This window comes from Colossoma macropomum, unplaced genomic scaffold, assembly GCF_904425465.1.
Source record: "Colossoma macropomum unplaced genomic scaffold, Colossoma_macropomum, whole genome shotgun sequence".
NCBI classification, from domain to species: domain Eukaryota; kingdom Metazoa; phylum Chordata; class Actinopteri; order Characiformes; family Serrasalmidae; genus Colossoma; species Colossoma macropomum.
The window spans coordinates 50,697,340-50,712,695 of record NW_023494792.1 but is presented as its reverse complement, the minus strand read 5'-3'; the positions used below and the strand labels follow the sequence as shown (position 1 = coordinate 50,712,695).

Here is a 15,356-nt window from a genome sequence, read left to right as displayed (position 1 = left end):
CTGAATCTCTTACAAAGGCAAGCGCTGGTCAGTTAGCTAAGGCTGTGCGCATGATAGAGTGGGCTAATAAAAGGAAAAGGAGGGCAAGGAGAAATGAGAGAGAGAGAGAGAGAGAGAGAGAGAGAGCAAAAGAAAGTGAGAGATTCAGAGAAAAGAGAGAGGGAGAAAGAGAAAAACAAAAAGACAGAGGGAAAAGGGAGAGAGCGAGACAGAGGGAGACCGAGACAGAGAGAGAAACAGAAGGACAGAGGATCAGAGTGACAGAGGGAGACTCAGAGAAACAGAAAAAGAATGGGGAGAAAGAGACAGAAAAAAAGACAGAGAGAGAGGGCCAGAGAGAGAGAGAGAGAGAGAGAGAGAGAGATTGGGGTTAGATGGAGTCACCAATATCTCTTAATGAGGCAGAGGCGGTGGGCTCAGTTCAAACAGAAAGGTGAGAAGAGTCTGCACAAAGACAGCTCCTGAACAAACATCTCTGCAGCCGTCTGTAATTTATGGGTCACTTTATAGGCATATTGATTTTTGTTTTGAGAAGGCGAATAAGAGCTGTGATGGGAATGGGCTCCGTGAAAAAAAAAGACTGACAGGAGCAATTCTGACTGACTGACTGACAGACTGACTGACTGAGATTACCATTTAGTGTGCTTGAGAAATACAGCCAAGATACTATTAACAAAACCTCAGATGAGAAAAGATTATCTGATCTGAATGTAGTCTGAATAGGGATAATTGCTCACATATATTGCAGCGAAAATATAAAAAATGTGCCCTTTTACACTGTGTGAACATTTTGAAAATGACGTGCAAAATGAATTGGACTAAAATCTTCTCACATTAAAATACATTCAAGTTAAGAACTTCCTATAAAGTCACCATGTGGGAAATCTAAAGCCACAATGTATTTGTTAACTGTGTCCTGGAATATGTGGCTAGCATGTTCAGGAAGCAACTGCTGGCAGTCAAACAATTTGCTACTCAAACAGCAGTGACAGCACTTACAAAAACCTCTCACATTTTCAAAGGTCCTGCCACCCCCAGCCACACACACCAGGAGATGGGCTGACCCGGGGCAGCCTGCTGGCTTTAATTATCAACCAGTTTCGGGGATTGGCGAGCAGGTGACCGGTGGAGACCTGGGTAACCACTTCCCATGGTTTGCAGGTACTAAAGACCCTCACATGGCTGAGATGAATATGAGCAGAATAGACCCTGTTAAAGGGATACAGACCTCTGAAGTCTCTACAGCCCAAGCCTCTTAACTGCCACATTTGACAAAGCTTGCAGGTTTGGTGGGTTGCACAGAGCTTGATATAGGTGAGTTTCAGTAACGCTATTCATTTTTCCCTTAGAGAAAAAGAGCTTTAACTACAGCTGGGTGTTATTGCTAACATATCAATATATTTCAAGACATTTTCACAATACATAATGTCATGATATTTATGTTTTCCTGACATCTGCCACATAGTAGTAAACAATACTATCAAAAACTATGAATGCAAATTATTTTTATTCAGTGTTTCACTGCACCAAATCCAGTTAATCAGGCCTAATTATCCACAATATCCACAATATGCTCAGAAACGCATACTGACATACTGTGATGTAATTTATCACGATAATGATAAATATTGCCAGATTACCCAGCCCTGACTTCAACCTAGAGCTCCTCCAGATGCTAACGGCCAACTGTCAACACAACCTCAGAGGTCTTTGAGGTAATCTAGGCGCCAAGTTCGCCAAGTTAAAGAGATGCCATATAAGGCTGGGGGATTGAGATTATAGAAGACGTCAGAGTCTTCTGGAAGACAGCTGCTGTAAATATGCAGTGAAAAGGCATGGAACTTTCTTGCTGGTGTTATCTTTCTTTGTCTTTCCCTCGCCGCCCTCCTCAAACATGTGAAAGGAAATCAATATGAGAAGTAGGGCAGCAATCTGTAGCTTATATAATAATAAACTCGCCGGCATGGAAAAAGCAGAACTCGAGCGGGGATGAATTTATTATGTATTTCTTTTTAATTTGACATATTTTCCAAATAAGTTGCCCTGAATCACACCACAAGAAGCTCTCAGAATAATGTATACTGTGATGCATAAATATACATATCTTGAGGTGACACACATGCACACACATGCACACACACACACACACACACACACAGAGTAATATTCCATTTGAACTTCAGAGCTAATGTAAGGTGCCAGGTACCTCTAGGCTACCTCTCCAGGTGAGAAACACTTAAAAGAACACTGAAGAGCTATTAAATGCTGATCTTGACAAGTTTCTCCGCAGCACCACACAGAATCCTAAACGCACAGAACAGATTCCTTCACCGGCAGCTACAAGCCAAGCACCCCCCCCCAACAAAACCCCTACCCCCACAACCCCATCAAAGGTGCCATTTGATTCTGACACCTATTTTATGTAAACCATTTTAGGCGTGTGTACCTGGCTGATGCGCTGCAGTGACTGCCATATCCTAAAACATTAAAAGCCTTTTCCTGACACCGACAATAGCTCCTCCAAGGCACAGCGACACCCGCCATCTCACCGGCTCAGATCATGCCGGCTTTGTTGGGGGGTGTGTGGGGGGGTGTTCTTGTGCAGGTTACAGTATGGAAGCCTCTGACTCGGGGAATGATCGGGGGAGTCTCATCCCCGTTTCAGCGCTGCACACTTGAAACACGCTGGTTTGTATGCTGATTGTTATGGCAGTGTCCTACTATGCAGCCTGTCACATGCAGAGCTTCTTCGCTTCTTTTTCTCAGCTTGTGTTATGCATGTCTCTGTGCTTCATTTAATACTAAATCGAGCTCAGCAAGTTAGAGATCAGACTATACACTGTATATAGTGTCAGACACAGGCAGAGAACATATACAGAGTTAGAAGAAGAAGAGGAGGATGTACCTCCGGGATGAAAGGGCATGCCATGTATATATGTTCTTCTATATCAGAATCTGTATCAGCCCTTATTAATCACAATTTGGATAAGTGCAGATTGCAGAAAGTGCTGATTTTCGGGTAAAACACTTTCCGCAGCACATTTGCTGTAACTACTAGAAGCCTACTAGAATATAAATGTCTGGAGGGGTGCAGTCCCAGTCGAAAGCCTCTGTAATTAGCAAGAGTAATTTTGATTAGTCTCCTCCAAATCTTCCACTCTGCTTGAAGTGGACTCTTTTAGTTCTGTCAAATGCATTTGAGAACCTGCCCCCCCAGCCCAGACCGTTTGAAAAAAAAAGAGAAACAATGTCCCCCACTTTCAAATGCTGTTTATGCGAACTGACGTGGACATTTACACCCACATAACGCGTGCAAGATCATTATTTCACAGTTAATTATGAACCTAATTAGAATATTCAAATGAACAGTTCTCTTTTTCTTCTGACGTTGAGGCACTCTTCTCCGAGTGGCAATGTGATAACCTGTAATCTCCGGCATGGCAAACACCTTCTCCTTTGATGGCCCCCACTAACATCCACCGCAACAAAGCAGACCAATTACAAATGAGCTAATTAACTAAATTGTTGATGGAGCATGAAGAGTTCATTTCACTCCATTGGCTGCACCATGACAACACTGAATGTGTCCCATTGTGATGGGCTAACGTGGCTACACAAGCTGCCATTTGCTGGTGGCACTGTTCACCAGCCTATCATGCTTTTTCCTGTGGCTGAGGCGCAGTTAATCTGTGGTCATTCTGATGCTCAGGCTCTGACAGCCTGACAGACAACATGGCAAGTCAGTCTGGAATATCACTACCTGAGTTTACACTTACCAACTGAGTGTGAAATCTTTCAACTTCTTCAACATTCGTGTTAAAAACACTCTTTAGGTGCTTTTTTTTTTTACAGATTACTTGATTAAATATTATTTTAATGAATAATTACTGAAGTAGCTAACCACAGGAAATGTGATGTGGATGTATAAAAGTTAACAAATCGTTGGCAATCAGAACCGTCCAAGATTGATATTGGCAGGTATTCGCTCCTAACATACAATCAGCAGTTGGCTAATTTGTTTTTTTGACTTGGCTGATCTGTGTAATGATTTCGTCATGTAAATAATGTGAGCCAGCAAAGTACATGAGTATGAATTCATGTTTTCAGCATGTGTTAGGTCTACCCTACCCTACCATCTTATGGGTTTCATATCAGTGTGTTCATTTAGTCCACAAAGTGCTTAAAGGTATGGGAACTGCTCAGTGCAACCCTTTCTTTTGGACAAGTTTATGGTTGAGATTTCTTCATGCATTGGGAGTTTTTGGATCTGACCATAGAGAGAGGATACTAACTCATAAAACGCATTAAGGACAGTCATCAGTGTTTCAGAGGTACCAATTTACAGTAAGACTAGCCTTATGAATAATTTAAAATGATTTTATAGCTAATAAAGAGGTCATAGACACCTTAAAAATCATTAATGAACAGTTGTCTAAAAATATAAATAAAATATAAATAAAAAGAGCAACAGTGAGCTGTTATATCTGATGAATATAAACATCTGATGAAGCTGATATGTATAATGCTGACTGATGGAAAAGACAAAGTAAGATGTGTAGCAGCAAGATCCGAGGTCTAACAGTATAGATGAATATGGGCTCACTATCTGGCAAGCAACGGGTCACTGTTGCCCTTTTTATGTATGTGTTGTAACTATTTATTAATGATTTTTTAGATGTTTATGACCTATAACCATTAAAAACTAATTCATTCAACTAATTCATAAAGTAAAGTTTACCATTTCAGGATGCTGGAAACCTATAAATTCCAATATTTCCCCCTGCACATACATAATTATATACATATTGAGGGACACCTACTTCAAAAACTGTCCGAAGTCCTCACAGACACTTTCACAGCCTGGCCATTTGCACACTCCATGACCATAGAGGGAATGTGAGTGTGACGCTCCAGTCTCTTCATGTAACGAGCTGTGAGAGAGAGGTGGAGAGAGACAGAAAGGGCGGGGGGGTGGCGTCAGATTTCTTCACAAAGGGGCACAATAGCTGGAGGCTGCTTGTGCCTGTCAGGTTACAATCAGTGACAATCGGGTCAAAGCAGGTCAATTCAGCTCAGTTCTCCAGAACGGTTCAATTGGCAGGGCTAGCGGAGGGAGGAGAGGGCATTAACGGGGTGGCAGCTGCTCAGAAAGGCCGGAAAAGCAGGCAAACGGCCCTTCCGTGGTACCACTGTCAGATCATTGATCCAGAGGGCAGGCGAGGAGCAAGCAACGTGTGAAAAACAGCTGTGCGGCCAAGCAAAATCAGCCTCCGACATTTTTTCCAGCGACTTTCACCTTGTAAAGCTATTAAAAGCCACTCATGTAAACAGTGAAAAAAACAGACCCGGTGCTATAATTTTCATCAGGAGATTAATTTGTAGGGTAACCGCCGTTTTTAAGGACATGGCCTGGTGTGAAAAGCCACCAGAGGAAGTTACGGTCTCACTTCAGGCCTGTTAGAGCTAAGAACTAGACTTGGGATACAGGCCTAAGAGGAAGAACAGGCCTCTGTGTATGTTTGTGTGTGTGTGTGTGTGTGTGTGCATGTGTGAGAAAGACCTCACTGGCTGTTTTATACCGCATCGCTCTGCCGGTATTGATCGGCTCCCGTTAGTAAGCTTTGACAATACTCCATGCTCGATCATTACGAGAGGCTGCAGACCCTTGAGACACTCTTAACCACAAAAAGAGAGTTTTCTGTTTCCAGCATTATTTCCTTCCCCCTGCGTTTAATTCTGCTTTTCTCTCTTTCAAGGGAAGACTGTTTCTGAAGATATATTTTTTCTGAGTAGGGCTTAAGTGGCTGCTCAGATAGCATCTGCTTTAACCCAATTACACAATAGCTCCACCGCCAGTGAAGTCGACGGCTGGTGCTAGTTACACGTCGCTCGCGTGGCAGCAGGAGCCTGAATAATGCATGGAGCAGGTAGACAGGAATGCAGAACACTGTTTCACACCGGCAGAGCAGCAAATAAAAGGACCATCACACGGATAAACAGCGTGGAAAATGCCACGCCGGCATCAGGTATTCTGTTTACATGACAAGCTGTACGGGCGAGGTAATTTCAAAAGGAAAAAGCAGGCGCTAAATACTTAATGTACAGTGAGGTTAGCTGTTTGTGCCTGCTGTTGAGAGATGCACCTCCATGCTTTTGATATAAGTGGAAGACAGTGCGTTCAATGAGCGCACAGTCCTCAGATCCCCAGGGAGCTTTTGCCTTGTTTTGACTATTATTACACATGCTTTAATAAAGTATTGATGAGCAAGCAAACAAACAAGAAAATATTATGCTCTCCCTTTAGGAAGAAAATATGTCTCTCTTGTTCTAAATGGGGACAAATACAACCGTTCTTTTTTTTTCACACATCAGATGATGTCTCACATGAAAAGGAGTTTAAACAGGCGCCTGCAGTTTGTGTTTGTGAGCATGTGTTGTATTTATACATACATTAGATGCTCTATTTATGTGTGTATGCCCAGAAGGAAGACGTAAGAGAAAATATCAGCATGTGAATTCCATGTGCGGGTCTGTATGTGCACGCATAGCACATGTAGGCTTGAAAAGCATGTGCCTGTGCAAACGTGAATGTGTATGAAGGTACCTCTCTCTGCGGTTGTTGAGGGCTGGAGACTGGCCGTTGGAGATGGGGTGGTGGGAGATGGGTGGAGAAGCTTTGGAGGTGGTGGAGGAGGTAGTGGAGGAAGAGTTGGTGGTGCTGAGGTCCAGGCCGCTGTGCTTCAGGCCGTTATCCTCTATGGTGTGGCCGCCAGTCACGTCCTTCCACAACTGCTGGAGCTCGGCTGGGCTCAGGCCAGCTGCATAACACAAACAACAAAAAAAAAGTTTAGTCAAGTCTGTTTGGACACATCTGATCACTTCACCTAACATTAACCGGCTCCTATCCTCCTTCACATGCTCTTTGTAAAAACAGACAGTAAAATAAGCGCTGGAAGTAGAGTAGATAGACCTGCGCTGTTCTGCTGAGTCAAGCACTCTCCATTTAAACTTGCCAAAACTCCATTGTCTCTTTTAAGCATCTGCAGATAGACTGGGGTAAGATCCGCTTGGACACTCATCTCTTGCTTGCTCTTCACTTCAGACCCAGAATCCAAAAAGTGCCAGCCTGCTAGACTCCGCCAGCAGTGTAGAAACTCATCTAGCCATGATTATACCTTCACAAACAAGCTTCTGTCTGCAAAATCATATCATCATGTAATCCCTCAGTTGAGACAACAACAATTCTACTCCAGAACATTCCAACAGCACTGCAATTAAGAGCCATTTCGCCACTATTGTTATCCAGCGCCATTTTGGTAACCACTGTAGCACCAGGTGCTTATTCCAGCAAAAGCAAATGGCAACGGCTCCTCGTCTTCTCCTCTCTGGGCTCGCACTGCAAGGCAGTAAACAACAACAACAACACCAGGGAGGGAGGAGGGGAGAGAGAGAGAGAGGCAGAGAGAGAACAACAAGCACACAGACACAGGCACCAGCCCTGAGAGAGAAGAGACACAGAGAGAGAGAGAGAGAGAGAGAGAGAGAGTGAGGAAAAAGAGACAGAGTGCAAGAAAAGGGGAGAGGAGAGAGAAAGAGTGAGAGAGGAAAAAGATTAGAGAGATGGAAGAAGAGAGGATAGAGAGGGAATAACAGATAAAGAGACAAGAAATTGAGACACCAACAGGGAAAAGAAAATGAAAACACCATGAGAGACATACAAGTGAGGTAGAAAAAACAGAAAAAGAGAGAGAGAGAGAGAGAGAAAATCAGAGAGCAAGTTAAAGACAAGACACAACAGAGAGAGAAAGAGAGAGAGAAAGAGAGAGAGAGAGAGAGAGAGAGAGAGAGAGAGAACAGAGAGAAAATCAGAGAGAGAGCAAGATACAGACAGAACAGATAGAGAGAGAATAAGAGAGAGAGTGGGAGGGAGAGAGAGAGAGAGGGGATAGAGTGAGCATAGCAGAGAGCTATGGACAGACAGAGCATGTGAGTGTGAGTCACGTGACATTAGCGGAAGCGCTGCGCGGGGGCTTTACCTGGCGGTAGGCTCTGTCCTGGCAGGGTGGGCTGTCCTGGGCCTGGGGGCAGAGAGAGCAGGCCCTGCCGTTGCATGTTCAGCAGGTGCTGCTGCTGCTGGAGCTGCTGCATCTGCAGGAGCTGCTGTTGAAACACCAGCTGCTGCGCCGCTAACTGCTGCTGATGCTGCTGCTGCTGTTGCTGTTGCTATAGTGAGAGAGACGGAGATAGAGCACACACACACACACACACACACACACACACAAATCACACACATTAACAAGAAAGTGTGCGCTTGCCATACATATGACCCTACTGCTGTTTTTCCTCTTCCCTTCTTTTAACTCTCTCCTTCCCTCTTCCTCTTTCTCTCTCTCTCTCCCTCTCTCTCTTTCTCTGTGCCTGTGGGAGTGTGTAGTGTATAATATGAGAGAGGGTGGGTTAAGGGGTGAGTCTCCTCCCTCCCATCGCAGATAGTTAATTGTCTTGCATTTCTAATGGTTTATTACAGCTTATGGGGCTGCAGGGAGAGAGACAGAGTGAGAGAGAGAAAGGGGGCGAGAGACAGAGAGAGAAGCAGCCAGACCCCAGCCCCCCCCCCTCCCCCAGCCTTGTTTACTGCCAGCTTAGTCTGCCTCTTGCATAAGCTGGAGCAAAACAACAACAACAACAACAACAACAAAAACAACAACAACAGCAGTGGCAAGCAACAGCAGAAAAACAAAGCGAGCTGAATGCGATCAAAGCATAGCCACAGAGCATGACGCATTGTTTCACTCTCAAAAATAAAACAATAAATTAGGAAATTGAGGTTAAAACCAAAAAAACTAGAGGGAGCATCTAGCTGAGAGTGAAAAACATCCTTTAATTTCCATTCAGCCTGTGATGTGACTGACAAGCCAAAGCTGTATCTGTGCTAAAGTGTTGTATCTGTCAGAGTCTAACACTATGGAGTATTTTTATATTCTATGAATTGTATCTGTCAAAATCTACCATTATATAGTATTTCTATGTCCTATGAATTGTATCTGTCAAAGTCCACTACTATGCAGTACTTCTACGTCCTATGAATTGAATTCGTTGCGAGGTTTTTAGGGGCCTGTTTTAAACATGTCTGAAGTTTCGTCTCTCGGTGGACTATGAACATGGTCTCCAGAGGTCTATTAGTAAACTGGGATCTAGCAAAGGGTTTCCATAGACACCCTGCAAGCCTCAGCTTTCTCTCTCTCTCACTCTCTCTCTCCTGCTCTTCTGCTGTCAGAATATATTACAACCAAGTACTCAGTCAAAGGCGGCAAAAAAGGGACCCCCATTACAGGAGAAAAGTCTAACTTCCCATTTTTTGCCAGGAATTACAAGAACGAGTGGAGTAGAGCAGGCCCCAGAGGAGCCCTTCAACACATCACACTTCAGCTTGAGCCTCGGACACACTCGCTGCTGAGGAAGACCTTTCTCTTTTAGTTTTAGGAAAGAGAGAAGAGGGAGGGAAAAGAGAGGCAGAAAAAGAGGTATAGAGAGGGGGGCAAAAACTTGTGAAGCGCTCACTGGAAAACAGCCTGCATAATGGAGCAAGCTGTGTGGATTGGCCCTGGCGTCTCGAGAGAAATAAGGGAGCAATTTCTATTCCATATTTGATGGTAGAGGCCTGCGAAAATTCTATTCACAAATCCAAACAGAAACAAAGCCTCCGGGAGGTCAGGCCTGCTTCCTGTAGGTCCTGCATAATGGGCCACGGGAAAAGAAGCGGGGCAGGGGGGGGGGTCTACCATACCTAGCTGATCAATTTAACTGCTTCAACACGTTTTGTTTGGATTTGTCCCACCCCCTCCCACTGCGCTCTGCTTTTGATGCCTGTCCCTCTGTGTCTGAGTCTCTCTCTCTCTCTCCCTCTCTCTGTCTGTCTGTCAGATGGGTCTGTGAACTGACTGTCAGCGTGATTTATGAGCGTGTTGTGGTCGAACTTTTTCGGCTCGCCGGGCCCGAACCCACAGTAGTGCTTCATTAATCAGCGGACCCTGTCCCGTCCCACGCTACGAAGGGCCTTTAACAGCACTCTCGCTCTGCATCCTCCGCCAGCCTGACACCTGCCAAAGCCCTGCGTCTGTCCGCCGTTGTACCCCTGTCAGCATGGAGCTTTCTTAGCAGCCATTAGAACACATTCTCTGTATAGACTTTGCCTATAAAGTTTGCTTTAACATAAAAGAGGAGAGACTCCTTCCAGCATTCCATGGAGTCAGCAGAACAAGTTTTACTGCTGAGCAAATAAGATGGACAGGATAGGGGCTTTCTGCTGTTAAAGTAATACTCTAGCATTTTCTAAACTAACCTCTGTCTGCTGCATTTGTAGCATACGGTCGAGTACACCAGGCAGTAATTTTGGCACCTTTCCCTGTACTTAGGAAAAGAAAAACTGTTGATTCAAAACACACTTGTAATGGAAGTAACATGCTTATAATCGAAGCAGCAGACTGAGATTAGATTGAAAATCACTAGTAGAAGTGGGCAAAGTGATAATATTTTATCGTTATCCTGATAAATAACTGGATAACATCAGAACTTAAAGAACACTGACCAACCGTTTCATTAAAAAGAGAACATTATTGTATAATTAGATTGAGTGTAGCACAGTATATGAAATGCTGAATAAACATGACTGGTGGCAGTTTTTAAATGTAGCACTACTAGTGCATTGTGTCTGTATCAAAATATTGTGAAACATATTGTGTATCTTATGTATTGTGATATGATATTGTTGCCATGTTGCCCACACCTAATCACTGTAATAGTCCTTAAATTCACTGAATTTGTATGTGTTAGGGCTGCCCTGCTTCTGATAACATTATAACAAAATCGTTCTTTGTAATACTGACAGCACAGAAAGATGCAACATGGAAACTGAACCTCTAACCAGCCACAATGCTTTCTACTGTGTGCTGTGAGCATCTTGACCACAGTTCCAGCTCCACATGAATCAAGTTAAAAAGTACACTATTTTGGTCAACGTTGCATTATTGATTCACTAAAGCCGTTTTATTATACTTCATGCTGTATCGCAATCACAATATGTAGAAACAGAATCACAATACTAGTATTCTGTCCGTATGGGCAGCCCTGTGTATGTGTATACATTTATGAATGTATGTTGCCATGCTGTACCTCTTTTGCCTGTTTGCTGGGGTGCTGCTGCTGCAGAAGCTGGAGGTGGAGTTGCTCCTGCTGCTTCTTGTAAAACTCCTGCAAGTGTTGCTGTGAACACACAGTCATACAGTCAGTGAAGGATGGTTCTGTGGATCCTCTGAGCATAGACACTAATATAAAACTATGACAGTAACCTTAGTGATAGCACATAATAAATAACAACTACGCAAATGGACTGAATTGAAAGTCCAGTGTTTTTCAGTCTTTTGGGTGCTCTTCTTGTTTTTCATAACCACAAACAGAAAATCTGCCACAGAGTTCCCTGAGTTCATTCCTGATGGCTGAAAAACAATTGAACAAACAAATCTGCGGCCAGAGCTGAGCTACTGTGGCCGCACCACAGGCCTGAAAGCGCTGCTGGGTGCTCATAAATAACCTCCGCTCTGAGGGTGAGCGTCGCGGACTAGCACTTCCCCTCGCACTTCTCCATATGGGCCTCAAATGTGCCTGCACGATACTGCATGAGGACCGATTAATCACCTGCACTATATATTTCTCCTCTTGATGCCTTGACAGGCAGTGAAATGCTGAGGTGAATACAGCACACTCGGAGGAGTAGATTCATCACTGTGAATTAATGCCTTTAACACACTTCTGCTCTCGTCCACCGAGGGCTGGCCTTATGAGCCCTGCTAGAAACATGGCTGTTCAGTTTTTAGCAAGAGACGTCTCAATGCAGACTTCATTAAAAGAGCAAAACTAATGAAATTAGGGCTGTGCTCACATTCCTAGCAGCATTTTTAACCATTTAAACTCTCAGAGACCCATATGCAGGCCCACACTTCTATTATAAAACGCGAGTTCCGGACCTAAAATCTGTTTATCTGAGCCACATTTAAATGCCTTACATCACCGATACACGCACATCTATCAGAGCCTGACTGAATTCCATATTACTGTGACGAATCAGCATGTATATAAAGTAAATGTACTGGACAGTACTGAACATACCTACCCTACATAAGAACCTGGTTTTCTTTAAACCTATTTTAAACAACAAGAACTAGGTGGATTAACTCGGCAGGTACTGTGTTTTTTATTACAGTAAGAACAGCGAACAGTATTACATATTATAGTTATAATAACAAGAAAGCAGCAAAGAATAAAGCAATAAGCCTTGAGAGGCTGTGTTTTGCAGAGATTTTACTACAGGTAAGGGGTGTTAGTTCCTAAAACCCCATTAACTGTGGTAAAAACACTGTAAAGTGAGGCATCTACTATGTGCTATGCACATTATCCATGTACTAATATGTACATGGATAATATACGTCTTAGCACATAGTAGTTACTGAATAATTCATAGTAGTTCATTTTAATAACTGAACAATAGGCCTGCAGTTTAAGGGGTTAAGAGAGCGTCATGTTACACATGGTCTGGCTAGTAATGCTTGGGCATGCTGAAGTCTCTCCTGTCAGCCTTGCTTATGTCTATGCTGTGTCAGTCTCTGAAAGATGTCCCTACTGAAAACACCTAATTATACGCCTGTCCATTATTGTTTCCTTCATCTAACATCAAGGACAGGAGCAGGACATGAAGGATGCATATACTTCTATATGAACTGAAACTGTTTTGAAAAAGTCCATAAGCAAATATATAGATGCAGGATTAGATGTGGATTAACGTCAGTGTATTTCACTGTGTATATGCGTCTACCTGCTGTAGCATGACTGCCTGCTGTTGCTGTAGAAGGGCCTGGAGCTGCTGAGGGGAGAGGACCTGCTGCTGGAGGATTTGCTGCATCTGCTGGGGAGTGATGACCTGCGGACTCATCATGGCCACTGACACCGGCACCTGGAGACAGAGAGAGAGAGAGAAAATCGAGAGAAAGAAAGAGTAAGGAGAGAAACAGATCAGTCCTATTTCTCCTTCAATTCACTGATGCATGTGTGCAGGGCTGAAGCACTGCTATATCCCTCTTGCTCGAGCCCTGTGAACAGCAAGCTGTATGCGTGCTGTGCTGTGTGTGTTTTTAGATTTTTTGTCAGTTCCCTCAATGGGAAAAGCATGGCACTTTAAATAGTAGAGGACCTTAATTAGCTGAACCTTTGAACTCCCTTAGGCATTCCCCGTGCTACGCATTTCTACTAGACAGCAGGAACACTTGGCCTGTAGAAGTACAGAGCAGAGACAGATACAGACTGCGCGTGTTTGCATGTGTGCTCTCTGCTTTTTCTCTCTGTGTGAAGAACCCACTGAAGTAGAGCTCCAGCTTCTTCTGTTTATAGGAAGGTGAGTGGAATTACTAGTTGCTTCAAACCGTGCACTGAAGTTTCTCAAGTTGCACTCTCACACACGAAAGCAGCCAGAGGCACAAATCCTCTTCAAGATGCCATTTTAAAAAATTCATGTCATTTTTTAGGTGATGAGAATCATTAAAATACCAGCTGTCAAACTGTGCGGAGAGAACTTTTTTTGTGTGTGTGTGTGTGTGTGAGACAGAGAGAGAGTGAAAACAAAACAAAGAAAATATTTTTCCAGCCCAATTCTTATTAGACAGCAGTGACTTCAGAAACAAACAGATCAATAGAGCAAGTGGATCCAACTTTTTCTCTGTGTTGCACACTACGACTGCCTGTGCACATATTAGCAGGAAAATGCGTGCAAAATCCCATACATTAATTCATCCCAGTTTTTCTACATGCTTAAAAATTAAATACTGAGTATTCAGATTAAAATATGTTTACTCTGCATGGAGAGGCCAGGAAACAGAGACATCGAGGAAAGAAACTCTAACTCAGTTCAACCCAACTCAAACATTGCCACTGAGCGCACTTACATGCACACCAATAATAAGATCATTATCTGATTTCAGCATCATCAATTATCAGATTAGTCAAGTGGTCATGTAAACAACATATGCCAATCTAAGATTAAAGAAATATGATAGAGACTTTTTCAGCGTAATATGATTTCTTTCATTTCTCTACACATAAGCAAGCAGAACTAGAAAGTAAGTTCTCTGCGAAGCTGTAAACACTACTTATTTAAACACTACAACCACGAAATGGCAGTATTATGTGCTGTCTGAAGCCATATTAACTTCCAAATAATCATTTACCAGTAAAGGGACACAATGTTAAAAGGAAAAGTGCAAGAAGTTTCAATTTTACGTCCTGTGCTGCATTTCTTTGGTGAGTTTACCGCCGGGTTGCCAGGCAACGGTAGAGGTGCACGTCGAGTATTTAGAAAGAAATTTGGTGACTCATGTAGACCTAGAGTTTTCTCATTATCAGATTATTGAAGTGCTTGTAAACGTGCTGAACAAATTATCGCCAAAATCTGATTTTCTGCAGTTATCAGATTACTTTGTACAAGTAAACGTACTGTCATATGAAAATTTCATACTTTGATTTTTATTAGTTCTGTTTTTTTCATACTACTTGAAAACACATGCTTCCCTTTACACTGTGTGAATATTTCTTGATGAACGGACCAAGAGAAATGGTTCTAAAATAGTAGATAAGAATGTATTTTTGTCCTATAAAGGTATCATTTCAAAGATAAGGGCTTACGTTATGACAGCTATAACTTAATCGCGCAAACTTTGAGGAGGTGTTTTCATTTTGGCTTAAAAAATGACACAGAGCAGAGTGTAAGTGTCGGCTACTGTGTTGGGCTAGTGGACTCTGTGGTGTGAGGCCGGTGTGAGGCTGGTGTGTGGGGTGTGTGTCAGGGGGCTGTGGAGATACGGGCGCTCCTCACGCCGGCTAATCAAGCTGCTTGATTGCTTTCCATACATCCGAGCTCTCGGGGCCTTGACACGTCCTTGTTTTGCTCTCCTCGCTCGCCCTGGCTCAGGTTCCCCTCTTTGATTAGCAGAGACATTTGCATGGTCACTACACATTTTTCATTTTAGAAGTCATTATGCATTAGCGCTCCTGATCGCCCAGCTTGACTAATCCTGATGAACTGAGTCGCACAGCTGAAGGTCACACTCTATCCTCACTGCACATTCATATTCATATTCAAACAAATCCAAGCACCATTCTTCATTAGACTGGCCCCAAAACTCAACAAGCTCTGCCATGGAAGAGCTGACACACACACAGCCAGACACCACACACGCACTCTCTCTCTCTCTCTAACACTCTCTAGGGGAAGAGAAAGTGATAGGAGAGAAAGAGGGAAAAAAAAATAAAAC

At 43.3% G+C, this 15,356-nt stretch overlaps 1 protein-coding gene across 1 annotated transcript in view; it reads right to left on the bottom strand.

The window, feature by feature from the left end:
* foxp2 (forkhead box P2) overlaps window positions 1-15,356 on the bottom strand; it is a 110,829-nt gene that overhangs the window by 19,540 nt on the left and 75,933 nt on the right. The window contains exons 6-10 of the mRNA XM_036577490.1: window positions 12,869-13,006; window positions 11,173-11,262; window positions 8,037-8,223; window positions 6,605-6,818; window positions 4,821-4,931 (exon numbers count right to left, since the gene is read on the bottom strand). Of these exons, the coding sequence (XP_036433383.1) occupies window positions 4,821-4,931; window positions 6,605-6,818; window positions 8,037-8,223; window positions 11,173-11,262; window positions 12,869-13,006 (740 nt within the window). The remainder of the gene's footprint in view (window positions 1-4,820; window positions 4,932-6,604; window positions 6,819-8,036; window positions 8,224-11,172; window positions 11,263-12,868; window positions 13,007-15,356) is intronic.